Raw genomic sequence first — 17079 nt, 5'->3', positions numbered from 1 at the left:
GCGGGGTCGGGGCGCGCGTCGTCCCGTAAGCCGTTGGCGGCGGCGCAGGGCCCTGGCCCACGGACCGGGGTGGCCCACGTCCCTTCCTCGGCCCGGGGAGCACCCCCCCAGCCCCCGAAAGGCGCGTGACGGGCCGCCGCTCGGCGCCCGCATTGTCTCAGCTCCATAGCAACTCGAGCCGCGCTAGGGCCACAGCGGCCAGGCCGCCCGGGGCCGCGCGCGCCGCTCCGCGTCGGCGGCCGTTCCCGGGGCCCGACGGCCCGCGCCCGTGGCGTCCTGACGGCTCGCGCGGGTGCCGGGGGCGCGGGGCGCGGGCGGCGGCATGCCCGAGAGGCGGCTTACCGTCGGTAGGTGGGGCGGCCGGGGTCGGGGCCGGGGCGCGCGGGGCGGCTCCACCGCGCACCGCCTCTGGGCTTCCTTTTGCCCCCCGGGCGACCCCTCTTCCTAACCTTGGTAGCACAGACCCTAGAGCCCTCTCACCGCATTTTGTAAGGAATTTAACCCGCCACCCCCGTTTTCCAGTGCCTCGTTGGCACCGTCTTATTTTATCTTGCTTAATTCTCCGTTTTGCAGCGGGAGTCATGGAGGCCTCCATCTATTAAGGTTGACTCTGGGGGTCGCAGTCGATTAGTGACCAAGCTGGATTCCAGAGGCCTTTTCTCCCCACTTCCACCTTGAATTCCAACTTCAAATTCAATCCATGTGCAGAGAGCGAACAGAGGGCCAAGAGTTTTACTGAGCTTGCCCACGTATAATGCAGGGCTGAGTACTGCCTCAAATTATTTAATTTACTTTAAAAGGAAATCAGATTTGAGTGAGATAATGTAATATTTTATTTTGTTTCAGAGCCACCAACTATTACAGAAGAAGGATTTGTAAGTAGAATTTGGAGGGCTACTTCTTTTTTGGCTTTTTAAAAATAGCAAATCATAGATCACTTTTTAGAAATGATGTTTCTTTTCCTTTCTTTTTGCCAAATGAGTTATAATATAAGCTTTGGTTTCATAACAATGGTGCTGGATTCAATAATTTATTTTTCAACAGGTACATTTTAAGACGGGACCAACTGAGTTTTCATGGTGGATGCTGTTCATTGTTAAAAGTTCTTTTATATAAATGGCCTCATTCAACTTTGCTAAGTTTGTTGATGACTCCACGAGAGTAGATTCATCTCCATGGTTTTATGGTGTTGGGGCTGAGCAGTTCCTGGTTACAGTAAACCTTAGTAGGTGGCATTGACTAACACAAGGTCTATTTACAGTTATAGTTCTTTTGAAAATGTACCAGTTAGTCTCAGCTCAGACTTCTGGAGAGTTGAGGGGTAATAACTACTTGGCCAAGTACGTTATATCTGTTGTCATTTAGGTGAGTGCTGTTTCTAGACTAGCGGGTTCTACTGTGATTCCCTCTGTGTATTTAAGGAACTTGTCCCAGGTAATGCATTAAGATAGGAGGCAGCAAAGCCTCATTCATACAGAGGCTTGATTCCAAGAGTTCTAAGGACTTCTCTACATACAGAGGCTTGATTCCAAGAGTTCTAACGACTTCTCTACATTATTTGCTTATGTCCTACAGCACTTTATTCTCTTGTTGGTCACTTCTCTTATTTGCTTTTGGCTTTTTACTCAGCAAACATGAGTGCCTCTATATTGAAGTGTGGTGCTAGATGCTAAGGATAAGTCTCAGAAAGTTCATAGTCTAGTAGGGGCTGAGAGTAGAGGCTCTCTGCTACCTTGCGTCTGCTAGCACTTTCCAGATCTTTGGTCCATCACTGAGGGAGGCACAAATAGTGTGCCAGAAACTCCAACAATTTTCCTGTTGCCGTGGCATCACTCTGGGTAGTAACAGATTTCTTTAAGCTGCTTCCTGAACTATTCTTCACGCAGGCAAGAGGTAAGCATTTTTTTGAAATAACCTTTTCCCATACAACTCCAGCACAAAGTCTCTCACAGGCATTACCCTCAACATTTGAATTGCCTGCTGACCTCTCCACGTCTTTCCCCAGCTTATGGCAGTTTAATGAGGCCATCTTGAAAATTCTGTTAGCCATTCCTCTTTCTCTTGATTTTTTTTTTTTTTAATTCCACTGTCTCCCAGTTCTCCCATCTCTCATGTCCTCCCTTCCTGGCTTCTCTTTTTTCTTACCCATCAAAGTATAGACCTTCTTCAGGATTCTCTGGGAGAACTCCTCTTCTCCTATGGCTTCCACCACCCTTATTTCACAGGACTCCTAAACCTACACACCTCTCGTCTACACTCCTCTTATGATGTCAGAACTCTATGTCTACTGGGTTACTGGGTGACTTCATCATCTAGATGTCCCTGCATCACTTCCGTAGTGTGAAGTGAACTAATCACCACCTATTCTGTCTTTTTTCCTCTTCTTATTTCAGGTAATGGTGCCACTGGCCATTCAAACACTCACGTCAGAACCTTTCTTCCCTTTTCTTCACCTCCCACCTGTAGTCATTTCCCAAATTCCTTTCATAGCCAAATCTTTTTCTCCATCCTCACAGCTACTGTCTTATTCAGGCCCTCATCCCTGAGCACAGACTTTGGCAGTAATCCTAGCTGATATCACTGCCTCCAGTGTTCCCTCTGCCAACTGCAGTTTTTCTTTGCCTGAGGCACAAAGAGCCAACTCCTGTGCGCAACCTGAATTTCTTGCTATGACTTTGCTCTACCTTTAGGCTTTTTCCTTCTCGCATCTCTGCTACCTTGGCTATCAAATTGCTATTAACTCTATAAGAAATTGCTATGTTACTCAATTGCTCAGAGCTTTCTTTTTAACCTACTGTTTACTGAATGCTGACTGCATGGTGGTATTTAAACCTCAGAACAACCTTGTTCGGTAGTGACTAACACTCACCTCTCACAGATGAGGATGTCGGTGTTCACAGAGGCTCACTGACTTGGCTTGGGGCCACACTTGTAGTAACTGGCAGAGTTGGAATGTCAGAAGCCTCCCTTTAGCATGCAGAATCTTTTCTGCAACTTTTAAACCTTCTTTAACCTTATCTCCCAATACTGTCTATGTGATGAAGACAATGTTCAAAGTGTCTTTGGTTTATAAAATGCTTCCACATGCCCTCTGCTCCAGCCAAACTGTGCTGCTTGCCTCCTTGGCTTTACTGTTGAGTTTTGTCTCAGTTGCTCTCCCCCATCCATTTCACAATCTTGGGCATTCTTCCAGGTCCAGCTCATCTCCATGAAATCTTGCCAGCCTAAAATCATCCAGATTGCCTCTGAGCCCTGTGCAGCTTTCAGTCATGTCCAGTTTGTAGCCAGATCCTCAAATTCATCGGCTCACCAAGCATTATCTATAGATGAAAGAATCCGTATGTCTTGCACATAGTATTTCTCTCTCTTTCCCCAAAGTGTAAGAGTATTTTTTCTCATTAATATTTTTAGAAAGGAATTGTGTGACTGAGATCTCTGGTTTCCCATTCCACCATTTTCCACGGTACCTACAAGACATATTACTCTCCAAAATAATTAGCAACGTTTTCTGGCTTCCTTTGCCAGAACCAAGTTTTATAACCAAGTTTTGATTAATGAAGTTTAAGCAGAAGCACTGTGTCCTGCTTCTGGAAAGCTGATGTTTACAGAGATGGAATAACCACCCCCTGGGTCACACAGCTGGTAAAACCGGTCAGACCACAGCTAGAACCTGGGTCATTCTGACTCTGACACTCAGATAAATGTAAAGGGAGAGAACATGCCCTTTGTTCTCTTTCTTGCTGGCTGGAAGGAGGGTGTGATCCTGGAGCTGAAGCAATCATCTTAGATCATGAGGCAGAAGTGGCATGGTGAGAATGGCAGAGCCACAAGACCCAAGAGACCTGGGCTCCTGATAGGTTGGGACGCCACTGTGCTGGTTCTGCACTGCTTATAATTAATTACACGAGAGACGTAAACCTCTATGTTATTTAAATAGTATTATTTTGGTTTTCCATTATTGGCAGCAGAGTCCTATACTAAAATAAAGAGGTCCCTATTTACAGGAACTTTATTCTTATTGCGTTTTCTCAGTCGATGATGCTGTTAAGTATGTCTGCAAAATATTTTAACCTTTACATGAGGCCTCTGTCTTCAGTGGAGAGAATAACATTTAGAACAATTTTTTTTTCTTGTCAGACATCGCTTTGCATATATTTTAACTTTGTAAATTTTGCAATTTCTTAACAAATTTGTGAGCTCCTATAGAGCTCATACTGTGATTCAGTCACCTGCACATTCCATACAGTGAATAAAATTAAGAGACACTAGTTTCATGTGGTATTTTTTATATTTTGGTTGTTAAAAGTAGTATTGATTTTCAGCTAATTTTAGGCTGTTCAAATTCATTTTCTGTTATTTGTATAGAGTGAATGAGTTTATTATAAACACAGAGCATGTCCCAAGCCCGAGGATATTCTCATTATTCTCAGGTAATATGCAAAAAAGACGCATGTGCTCCAGTCCTTGTGAGCAAGAGTGTCTAATTATATGAATATTAATGACCACATGGTGTTTACCTTTCAGATTGTGAATAGAGTTGATTGCACATCAGTGGGTTGGGGGAGTGTGAGAGCACACTTGGGTGGCACGCTGTTGGCAGTCCACGGAGGTGGAGGACAGGAGCAGGTGGATGCAGGGTGCCAAGCGAGGTACCAGAAGTGTCTCCAACAAGTCATTTGGAAACCCAGACGGTCCTGGAGGTCCTTTGGAGAGTGTTAGGCTGTTTGGAATTCTTCCGTCTCTGTGGAGTCCAGTTCTTGGGTTGGAACCAAATTCTCTAATGCTTTTTGAAACCACAGAAACTGCTTTAGAAGTTCCATCAATACATTAGTCAACAAGTATATTGTTAAGCAAGTAATCGCACTTATCATTGTATTAAGCACTCCTGGGGACACACACTGTCCATCACTGTTCCCCAAAGTTGTATGCCTTCTAGTTGGAGAGGTGACCTTTAATAGGAAACAATACAACGATAAGCAGTTTATGTTTGTGTGCATTTTGAACAAAAAGTGCATTAAAAGAAACTTTTAATCATAGGTAAGGTGTATACTGTACTTAGCCACTCAGTCATAAGGTGTAGCATGGGAGGAAAGATGATAAAGAGTATAAAATACATTTTTTTATATTAGGGTATCATGTTGTATCCAGGACTTTAGTACAGGAGGAAAGCCATAAGGTGTTTGGCCAAATGAATCAACTGAACCCAAGCCAATGAATTCACTGAAAAAGTCCTACTTGGCTTTTTAGACAGTTCAGTTCAGTTGCTTAGTCGTGTCCAACTCTGCGACCCCATGGACTGCAGCACGCCAGGCCTCCCTGTCCATCACCAACTCCTGGAGCTTGCTCAACCAACTCCTGGAGCTTGTTCAACCTCCTGTCGATCAAGTGGGTGATGCCATCCAACCCTCTCATCCTCTGTCATCCCCTTCTCCTCCCACCTTCAATCTTTCCCAGCATCAGGGTCTTTTCCAATGAGCTGCCTCTTTGCGTCAGGTGGCCAAAGTATTGGAGTTTCAGCTTTAGCATCAGTCATTCCAATGAATATTCAGGACTGATTTCCTTTAGGATGGACTGGTTTCATCTCATTGCTGTCCAAGGGACTCTCAAGAGTCTTCTCCAACACCACAGTTCAAAAATATTGATTCTTTAGCACTCAGCTTTCTTTATGGTCCAACTCTCACATCCATACATGACTACTGGAAAAACCATAGCCTTGACCAGATGGACCTTTGTTGGCAAAGTAATGTCTCTGCTTTTTAATATGCTGTCTAGGTTGGTCATAGCTTTTCTTCCAAGGAGCAAGCATCTTTGAATTTCATGGCCGCAGTCACCATCTGCAGTGATTTTGCTGCTGCTGCTAAGTCGCTTCAGTCGTGTCCAACTCTGTGTGACCCCATAGACGGCAGCCCACCAGGCTCCTCAGTCCCTGGGATTCTCCAGGCAAGAACACTGGAGTGGGTTGCCATTTCCTTCTCCAATGCATGAAAGTGAAAAGTGAAAGTGAAGTCACTCAGTCGTGTCCGGCTCTTAGCGACCCCATGGACTGCAGCCCACCAGGCTCCTCCATCCATGGGATTTTCCAGGCAAGAGTGCTGGAGTGGGGTGCCATTGCCTTCTCCAGCAGTGATTTTGGAGCCCCCCAAAATAAAGTCTATCACTGATTCCATTGTTTCCCCATCTATTTGCCATGAAGCAATGGGACTGAATGCCATGATCTTAGTTTTCTGAATGTTGAGTTTTAAGCCAACTTTTTCACTCTCCTCTTTACTTTCATCAAGAGGCTTTTTAGTTCCTCTTCGCTTTCTGCCATAAGCATGGGGTCATCTGCGTATCTGAGGTTATTGATTTTTCTCCCAGTAATCTTGATTCCAGCTTGTGCTTTGTCCAGCCTGGCATGGAGCACTGTGTGATTGGATAAAAAGGGAATTGACAGCTTCCTGTATCTTCCCCGGGCCTTTCAGAGTTTCCTCCAGGAAAGAGAGTGAGAATAGAAACCAAATGGAAAGTACTGCTCAGTAGATGCTGATTGTAATATGTGATGATAACTCTTCATAATGAAAGGAGATTCGTACTTTTGCTCTTCATTGCCTGAGCCACTCTTACTTGCTTCCTGCTTCATACACTACAGTAATAATACCATATGCAGTTTTGCAGTCCAGTGGGGATCTGATAAATGGACTTTCAGCTCTTACGTTCCTGAAATGCCTTTGATCTGTGTAATATATACTTTCAACAAGCCACTTTGTGGCATTTGTTTCCCCTTGTGTTCTCTTTTTCTGTTTTCCTTTTTTGGCAACGTTTCCTTTTTATTTTATTGGAGGTGGTGGTTTAGTCACTAAGTCATGTCTGACTCTTGTGATCCCATGGAATGTAGCCCATCAGGCTCCTCTGTCCATGGGATTTTCCAGGCAAGAAGACTGAAGTGGGTTGCTGTTTCCTTCTCCAGGGGCTCTCCCTAGTGTTGTTTTATTAGAGTCTTAGGTTATTAGTCTTTTCTCTTTAGGTTTCATGTCTTTGGTATAATCATTCAACATTTACTTAACAATAATGTAAGTATCTATTATATAAAGCACTGGGAAGTTTTTTAATTGAAGTATGATTGATTCAAAATATTATGTCAGTTTTAGGAGTACAGCAAAATGATTCAGATTATACATATGTATGCCTGCATGCTCAGCTGCTCAGTTGTGTCCGACTCTTTGCAGCCTCATGGACTGTAGCCCGCCTGGCTCCTCTGTTCATGGGATTTTTCAAGCAAGAGTACTGGAGTGGGTTGTCATTTTCTCCTCTAGGAAATCTTCCCAACCCAGAGATCAAATTCATTCTCCTGCATTGGCAGGTGGATTCTTTACCACTGAGCCACGTGGGCCTCAGTATATATATGTTTATAGATGTGTGAGTGTGTGCGTGTGTTATTTTTCAGATTCTTTTAGCATTGGGAATTTTTTAAATGAATAAGAAGCAGTCTTTTTTTCCAGAAGTTTACAGCCCAGAGTGTGAGACTAAACAGAAAATTAGAGTCTGAAGTATTGAAAGCTATGATCGGGGAAACAAAGCTGTAACTTTTGGAGAAGAAAAGGGGTGGGTAGATAGATAAGAGGAGAAAAGATTTTCACAGTCGAATAATCAGCATGCACGAAGGTGCTGCTGCTGCGTCGCTTCAGTCATGTCTGACTCTGTGACCCCATAGATGGCAGCCCACCTGCCTCCCCCATCCCTGGGATTCTCCAGGCAAGAACACTGGAGTGGGTTGCGTTTCCTTGTCCAATGCGTGAAAGTAAAAAGTGAAAGTGAAGTCGCTCAGTCGTGTCCGACGCTTCGCGACCCCATGGACTGCAGCCCACCAGGCTCCTCCGTCCATGGGATTTTCCAGGCAAGAGTACTGGAGTGGGTGCCATTGCCTTCTCCAATGCACAAAGGTGCAGAACTATATAAAAAACAGTGCAATGCCTAGAGCATGGTAATATGAGATGAGGCTGGACAGCTGGGCAGGAACCAAATTGCATTCATCCAAAACCCTTTTTTGTGTTAGAAAAAGATGGGAGATTGGAAGACAAGTGGAACTCTTGTATTGATTGTGGTGTTGCTAGGAAGACTGATCCATACTGTAATGGGGTAAGGAGAGGTAGGAAGATGAGGTTTAGCACATTCTGGACAGGAGGGTGAAGCAGAGGTCCTGGAGGGGTCTGACTGGTAGTGCATGAGATCTCAGGATAGTAGTCAAAAGATCATCAGATGACCAGGGGTTTATTCTAGATGTGATGATAGTGATTTGTGATCTGTCCTTTAGTACGCAGGAGGCTAGGAAAGCTCCACAGATGCAGAGAAACATGATATCATTTCCTTATACATAAGTCCCTCCATCAAAGCATTTTTTAATGCATACATTTAAACACATAGGAAAGTTAAAAGAACTGTGTGGGTGGGACTTCCCTGGCAGTCCAGTGGTTAAGACTCCATGCTTCTGATGGCAGGGGATGTGAGTTCGATCCCTGGTCAGGGAGCTGAGATTCCACATACTGTGTGGCCAAGAGGGGAAAAAAAAACTGTGTGGTAAACACATATATACCCATCACCAAGATTTCACAGTCATTAGTATTTTGCTCCGTTTGCTTTTTTATGTTTCTTGTTCTTCTGTCCATCTCACCATTCATCCATCAATCCATTTTATTTTTATACATTTCAGAGTATAAGCTGTAGACATTGATGAGATATGTATCACCCCTAAAATTAGTGTTCAATATTAGTTTATGGTTCTTTTGTGTGTAAAATTTATGCACGGTGAAACGGAAAACTTGAATCCCATTTGAAAAATTTTAATGTGTATACACTTGTGTAATCTAAACCTCAATCAAATATAGAACATTTCCATAATCTTAAAAAGCCGTTTCAAGTCTCTTTCCAGATGATTTTTCCTACATTCCCCAAAGACTATTGTCCTAGTTTTCACCATGGATTAGTAACATAGATTATAGATTTAAATTCATGTAAATGGAATCATACAGTTGGTTTTCTCTTGTGTAAAACTGTGTTTGCTCAGCATGATGATTTTGAGATTCTCTCATGTTGTTGCATGATTCTGGCATATATTTAACTTTGGCTTCTCTGGTGGCTCAGATGGTTAATGAATTTGCCTGCCAATGCAGGAGATCTGGGTTCAATCCTTGGGTTGGGAAGATCCCCTGGAGAAAGGAGTGGCTACCCACTCTGGTATTATTGCTTGGAAAATTCCATGGATAGAGGAGCCTGGCGGGCTACAGTCCATGGGGTCACAAAGAGTTGGAAACAACTGAGCGACTAACACTTTCACTTTCTAACTTTTTTATTGTGGAAAATGCACATAAACTTACCATTTTAACCGTATTTAAGTGTATGATTTCAGTGGCAATAAGCCACATTCACCTTGTGCATCCATCACCACTATCCATCTCCAGAACTTTTTCATCATCCCAAATTGAAAAGGCAGAGGAACCAGAGATCAAATTGCCAATATCTATTGGATCATTGAAAAAGCAAGAGAGTTCCAGAAAAACATCTACTTCTGCTTTATTGACTATGGCAAAGCCTTTGACTGTGTGGATCACAACAAACTGTGGAAAATTCTTAAAGAGGTGGGAATACCAGACCATCTGACCTGCCTCCTGAGAAATCTGTATGCAGGTCAAAAAGCAACAGTTAGGACTGGACATGGAACAACAGACTGGTTCCAAAGCTGGAAAGGAGTGCATCCAGGCTGTATGTTGTCACCCTTCTTATTTAACTTATATGCAGAGTACATCATGTGAAATGCTGGGCTGGATGAAGCATAAGCTGGAATCAAGATTGCTGGGAGAAAAAGCAATAACATTAGATATGCAGATGACACTATCCTTGTGGCAGAAGGCAAAGAGGAGCTAAAGAGCCTCTTGATGAAAGTGAAAGAGGAGAGTGAAATAATTGGCTTAAAACTCAACATTCAGAAAACTAAGATCATGGCATTTGGTCCCATCACTTTATGGCAAATAGATGGGGAAACAGTGGAAACAGTGAGAGACTTTATATTTTTGCGCTCCAAAATCACTGCAGATGGTGACTGCAGCCATGAAATAAAAAGATGTTTGCTCCTTGGAAGAAAGCTGTGACCAACCTAGACACGTATTAAAAAGCAGAGACATTACTTTGCCAACAAAGGTCCATCTAAGTCAAAGCTTTGGTTTTTTCGAGCAGTCATGTATGGATGTGAGAGTTGGACTATAAAGAAAGCTGAGTGCTGAAGAATTGATGCTTGTGAACTGCGGTGTTGTAGAAGACTCTTGAGAGTCCCTTGGACAGCAATGAGATGAAACCAGTCCATCCTAAAGGAAATCAGTCCAGAATATTCATTGGAATTACTGATGCTGAAGCTGACACTCCAGTACTTTGGCCACCTGATGTGAAGAAGTGACTCATTTGGAAAGACCTTGATGCTGGGAAAGATTGAAGGCAGGAGGAGAAGGGGATGACAGAGGATGAGATGGTTGGATGGCATCACTGACCCAATGAACATGAGTTTGAGCAGGGTCCCGGAGCTGGTGATGGACAGGGAAGCCTGGCGTGCTTCAGTTCATGGGATCACAAAGAGTTGGACATGACTCAGCGACTGAACTGACCTGAACTGAACCCATTAAATAGTGACTTCCTGTTACCCCTCTTCCAGCCTTCAGTTACCGTTGTTCTACATCCTGTCTTTATAAATTTGACTATTCTGTGTGTGCAGGCTAAGTTGCTTCGGTCATGTCTGACTGTGACACTATGGGCTGTAGCCCATCAGGCTCCTCTGTCCATGGGATTCTCCAGGCTACAGTACTGGAGTGAGTTGCCAGGTCCACTTCTAGGGGATCTTCCCAACCCAGGGATTGAACCCACATCTCATGTCCTCCCACATTAGCAGGCAGATTCTTTACCACTAGGGCCACCTGGGAAGCCCTTGACTATTCTAGGTAACTCATATAAGTGGAATAATGCAGTATTTGCCCTTTTGTGTTTGGCTTATTTCATTTAGCATGACGTTTTCAGGGATCATTCATGTTGTTTCATGTATCAGAATTTCATTCCTTTTCAAGGCTGAATAATATTCCATTATATGTACATACCGTATTTTGTTTATCCTTTCATATATCAATAGGCATTTGACTTGTCTCCATCTTTTGGCAGCTGTAAATAATGGTACTATGCACACAGGTGTACAACAAATACCTGTTTGAGTCCTGCTTTCTGTTCTTTTGGGTATATACCCAGAAATGATTGCTGGATTTTAATGGTAATTATATATGTTTAACTTCTTGAGGAATGGTGGCTGTACCATTTCACATTGCTACCAGCAGTGTACAAAGATTCCAATTTCTCTGCATTCTCACCAGCACTTGTTATTTTTCATTTTTTTTTTTAAATTGTAGCCATCCTAGTAGATGTGAAGTGATATCTTGTTGCTGCTGATGTTGAGTATCTTTTCATGTGCTTATTGACCATTTGTATATCTTCTCTGGAGAAATGTTAAAGTTTTTTGCCTGTTTAAAAAACTTGGGGTTGTTTATATTTTTCTTTCTGAGTTTTTAGAATTCTTTATAAATATTTTGAATGGTAAATGCTTATCAGATATATGCTTTGCAAATATCTTCTCACGTTCTGTAGGTTATCTTTCACTTTCCTAGTAGGGCCCTTTGATTCACAAGTTATTAATTTTCATGAAAAATAATTTCTTTTTCTTTTTGGCTCATGCTTTAGATGTCATATTTAAGAATCTATTGCCAATCCAAAGTCATGAAGATTTATCCTTATGTCTTCTCTGAGTATTTTATGTTTTAGTCTTGTGTTTTAGGTCTTTGATCCATTTTGAGTTAATTTTTGTATATGTTATAAAGAGAGGGTCCAACTTCATTTTTTGGCATGTGGATATCCAGTTTTCCTAGCGCCATTTGTTGAAAAGAATGTCCTTTCTCTGCTGAATTGTCTTGGCACCCTTGTTGAAAATTATTTGACCATTTAAGAGAGGATTTATTTCTGGACTCTATTCTATTCCAGTGGTCTGTATGTCGGTCTTTATGCCAGCGCCGCTTTGTTTTCATTATTGTAATTTTGTCATAAGTTTTGAAATTAGGATATATGGATTCTTCAGTTTTTGTTCTTTTTCAATATTATTTTGGCTATTCCAGGTCCCTTGAAATTCCTTGTGAATTTTAGGATGAGTTTTTCATTTCTGCAAAAAAAAGGCATTGGGATTTTGATGGAGAATGTATTTAAATTTGTAGATTGCTTTGGGTAATATTGTCATCTTAGCAATATGGTCTTTCAATCCTTGAACATGGCATGTATTTCCTTTTATTTATATCTTTTCTAATTTCTTTCGGCAGTTTTTTAGTTCAGTGTACAAGTCTTTGCCTTCTTGGTTGTCATTATTTTCCCTACTATTATAAATGGAATTGTTAATTTCCTTTTTGAATGTATGTAACTTTTTAATATTAGGTCTTATGCTTGAAATAACTATATGTGATTTCTAATCAAGACTTTTAACGTTCGATCTTTTACTATTCTTGTATAGTCTCAATTGGTGAGAAACTATCTCCCAATAGGTAGTAAAATTTTTTATACTTTTTAAACAGCCATTCAAGACTGCAGAAGTTGAAAATGAAATTTAAACTTAATAGAACCCCCTCTTTTCATGACAAATATAATGTTAAAAATTCTTAGGATAAACAAATTTAGAAGTCAATAAAGTTTCAATTATTTCAAAATAATGATGAAACTCTACAGCAGTATATGCATGTATTTTTCAGGTGATTGCCTTGTATACTACTACAAGGATACATCAGTTGCCAGCAGACAGAAATATCTGTTGTATGTGAAGGCAAAGACTTGGGGCCATTTTCCTTCCAAAGATCTCCCCTCCCTCTTTCCTTCAAGCTGTCAGCACCTTTGGCTGTGAACTGTCTTTTTGGACATCTCAAACAGAAACTCCTCCAGCAGCTTCATAGAGCAGTGGTGTGTGCTACAGCTGGCTAACAAATCCATGTCCACCAGCTTGAGCAACTCTTTGGCTACACTCATTGTCTGGGTGTGGGATATGGCTCGTAAATCACCGTCTCCAGGGAAGCAACTTGGATGAGGAGTCCCAAACAAGATTGCTCATAGCCAGAGATCACCATCCCAGGAGCACCACCATCCCTGACTGTCCCTGGTTGTCCTGCGATCTGAAGAGGTCTACTCTCACTTGACCATGAATTCCATTGTCTGCACACCGTGGCGCGTCATGGCCATACTGGGTTGCAGGCTCTAGTCTAGTGATTGGCTTGTTTAGAAAGGAGGAAAGGAAGAATCTATATGTATTTTAGGAAGAAGACGCAAAATAGGATCCTCCTGATAAGTATAATCCTGGAAATATGGTTTATGCCTATTTCCTGATGGCTGATCGCATTCCCAGTCTGAACTGTGTCAGTTTAGGATTCTGCCTTAGAAATTAGATGAATGGCTTTGGCTAGTGTGTGGATGGCTTAAAGGGAAGTTGGAAGCTTGGGTTATTTTTCTGTTTGTGCCGTTAGCTAACTGATTGCCTTTACAAACTGTTGCTTTCCACCATTGCTTTCCTCATGCATGTCTGTCTTTTCTCTGCGTTATTGCCTCTCTTGTGTTATCTTTCTAGATACAGACGTTGAAGTTATTTGAAATATAATTCAAATGCCATTTTCCCCTCTTGAGTCTTTTTTGATTCCCCCTACCAAATAACATCTTTCCCTCCTTTTGGAGGAAACATTTTATGTGGTAATTTTCTTATGGCAGGTACTATATTCTTTTTTGGACTACATTTTTTTGTTTGTATTTATCTGGTTTTCCCTTCATTAGAAGACCTTCTTTGTATATCTTGCATCTTTTAGAGTTGTGAAGAAGTTGTAGTTTATGTTTATGTCATTTGAGGGTCCAGCAAAATGATTTTTTAATCAATAAAAAATTTTACCTATTAGCATACACATAAGCTGTTTTGTGTAACCCTCTTTCAGGAAGAAGTTTTGAGCAATTTGGACTAAAAATGGAAAAGCTGACTTCACTTTCACAGATGGCACACCTGTAATACATGAAAAAACAGGTTTCAAGGGTGCATTCAACTCTGAAAAAATGTTTCTGCCTTCCATTGCATCATTCAGCAGAGAATCTGTGTTGCAAATTTTGTAGTCAGGTTCATGGAATGATGTAATGGAGGAATTGATTGTAACTCAATTTTCTTCTTGATTGTACCACTAACCATCGCCAGTTTATTGGTTATTTGGAAGATGTTAAACCTGGATAATGGAGACTTAGTTCATTTTACTACAGCCAAGTGACTGGACTGTGGAAATTTGTTGAGAGTAACTGAGTTGCTTCTCCAAATCAAGGCCTTAAAACAATTTTTTTTTAAACTAAAGGGTTTGGAGATTAAAAGGTTTATCATATCCTCATAGGTTCACAGGACTTTGTTACTGATGTGACAAGATACTTGAACACATTGAACTAAAAACTGCAATGGGAAAATACGTTCATTTATTGAGAGACCCGCAGACCTTTCCATTCAAGTGTGATGCGAGGACAGAGTGAATGGCACTTGAAGGCCACACTTATTTCCCTTTTGGAGCTAACTGCCCTGATACCAGCAGAAACGTTTGTGTTTAATATTGGTAGAAATTAAGATACAGCTTCAGAAAAGAAATACAGATTTTGATGTATTTGAATCATACATTAAGTGTCCATGGTTGTTAAGTGCGATGGAGGATGTGACTGAATGCCCAGGAAATGCCCTTTCCTGGGGTCCCTCAAGGGGACCTGAGGGACGGAGAGCGCGCTGCCCCCCAGTCAGGGCTGTGCTGCTGGAGTCGGGTGTGCCGCCTGGTGCTGCCAGAGAACTCCCGTCTGTCCACTCAGAGCTGAGTTCAGAAACTGAGAGAAAACCTCTGGAAGCCTTATGGCAATCTGATTGAGTATCGATTTTAGTTTTTATTTACTTTAACCTATCTATTTATTCACTTACTTGACTGCCTTGGGTCTTAGTTGTGGCTCACAGAAGCTCTGACGTGTCACGCAGGATCTTCCGTTACGACTCGTGGACTCTCGAGTTGTGGCGTGTGGGCTGACGTTTCCATGTACAGGCTTAGTTGCTCTGCAGCGTGTGAGATCTTAGTTCTCCAGCCAGCGATCAAACCTGCATCCCCTGCATTGCAAGGCGGATTCTTAACTCCTGGACCACCAGGGAAGTCCCGAGAGTATTGACTTTAATAATAAAATGTGCGTATGTACTCAGTCATGTCCGACTCTTTGTGACCCCATGGAATGTAGCCTGCCAGGCCCCTCTGTCCATGGAATTTTCTAGGCAAGAATACTGGAGTGGGTTGCCATTTCCTCCTCCAGGGGATCTTCTCAACCCAGGGAGTGAACCTGCATATTTTGCATCTTCAGCATTGGCAGGCGGATTCTTTACCACCGTGCCACCTAGGAAGCCCGATAATTAATTAAATAGTTGGGCCTGTATTATGTATATTTTTATTTTGCTTTCTAATAATTCATTCTTACTGTATTTTACCAAAAAAAAAAATCTGTCTGAAATTGATTAGGGGGAAAAAACAAAACAGGTGTTTCATCACAGGTGGTTTGGAAAGCATTGAGTTAGAGTCTCTCAGAGTTGTGAGGCATCTGGAAATGACTATATGAATTTGAGGATTCTCTAGAAATTTCTGGTTATTTAACTGACTAGGTGATATTTAGGTCCATGGGTATTTATGAAATACACTGTTTGTTTTACAACTAAAAGTTAAAAACAAAATGGCTAGTTTAGCAAAATAGGAACCATACTCCATTACAGTTAACTAATTTAAAATTCTCACCCTTCCCACCTGTGGATTTTTGATCATGAGCCCAGTAGTGTAAAACTTGGCCACCCTTGTAGCATAATGCCTCTACCTAGGAAATTTACCCAGGAAATCCTAAAAATACTTATTGAATTGTTTATTAGTTTGCTAAATGAAGTCCAGAAAGTTGAAGTAACTCTGAAAGGTTAAAGTCAAAAGATAATTACCCTTTTTTTGGCACCACACTCCAGTACTCTTGCCTGGAAAATCCCATGGACGGAGGAGCCTGGTGGGCTGCAGTCCATGGGGTCATGAAGAGTTGGACACGACTGAGCGACTTCACTTTCACTTTTTACTCTCATGCATTGGAGAAGGAAATGGCAACCTACTCTAGTGTTCTTGCCTGGAGAATTCCAGGGACAGAGGAGCCGCGTAGGCTGCCATCTCAACTGAAGTGACTTAGCAGTAGCAGCAGTAGCAGTAACAGTTCAGTCACTCAGTTGTGTCCGACTCTTTGCGATCCCATGGACTGCAACATGCCAGGCTTCCCTTACCATCACCAACTCCCGGAGACTACTCAAACTCATGTCCATCGTGTTGGTGATGCTATCTCCAACCATCTCATCCTCTGTTGTCCCCTTCTCCTCCTGCCTTCAATCTTTCCCAGCACCAGGGTCTTTTCCAATGAGCCACTTCTTTACATCAGGTGGCCAAAGTATTGGAGTTTCAGCTTCAGCATCAGTCATTCCAATGAATATTCAGGACTGATTTCCTTTAGGATTGACTGGTTAGATCTCCTTGCAGTCCAAGGGACTCTCAAGAGTCTTCTCCAGCACCACAGTTCAAAAGCATCAATTCTTCGGTGATCAGCATTTTTTATGGTCCAACTCTCACATCCATACATGACTATTGGAGAAACCATAGCCTTGACTAGGCAGACCTTTGTTGGCAAAATAATGTCTCTGCTTTTTAATATGCTGTCTAGGTTGGTCATAGGTTTTCTTCCAAGGAACAAGCATCTTTTAATTTCATGGCTGCAGTCACCATCTGCAGTGATTTTTGGAGCCCAGGAAAATAAAGTCTATCACTGTTTCCATTGTTTCCCCATCTATTTGCCATGAAGTGGTGGGACCAGATGCCATGATCTTAGTTTTCTGAATGTTGCGTTTTAAGCCAGCTTTTTCACTCTCCTCTCTCACTTTCATTAAGAGCCTCTATTTCCTCTCACTTTCTGCCGTAAGTGTGGTATTATCTG

The 17079-nt window shown here is 42.1% G+C and overlaps 1 protein-coding gene across 13 annotated transcripts in view; it reads left to right on the top strand.

Annotated features, from left to right (window-relative positions):
- The window catches only part of RGS22 (regulator of G protein signaling 22), a 140519-nt gene continuing 123440 nt past the window's right edge, over window positions 1-17079 (top strand). For 4 of the 13 annotated variants that reach the window (XR_015140533.1, XR_015140532.1, XM_086336109.1 and 1 more), the window contains exons 1-2: window positions 9-347; window positions 847-875. Coding sequence is in view for 7 of the 13 variants with exons in the window: in XM_086336109.1 (XP_086192235.1) it covers window positions 323-347; window positions 847-875 (54 nt within the window). In the remaining 6 variants the exon portion in view is untranslated. Of the gene's footprint in view, window positions 348-846; window positions 876-17079 lie in introns of those variants that run through there. The other 9 variants (XR_015140534.1, XM_086336110.1, XM_086336115.1 and 6 more) reach the window with 6 other exon arrangements.

This window comes from Bos grunniens, chromosome 14 (assembly GCF_055505025.1).
Source record: "Bos grunniens cultivar Pamir isolate PY7600 chromosome 14, Bosgru_T2T1.0, whole genome shotgun sequence".
NCBI classification, from domain to species: Eukaryota; Metazoa; Chordata; class Mammalia; order Artiodactyla; family Bovidae; genus Bos; species Bos grunniens.
The sequence above is the reverse complement of the archived record's forward strand: the minus strand, read 5'-3'. Positions and strand labels throughout refer to the sequence as shown.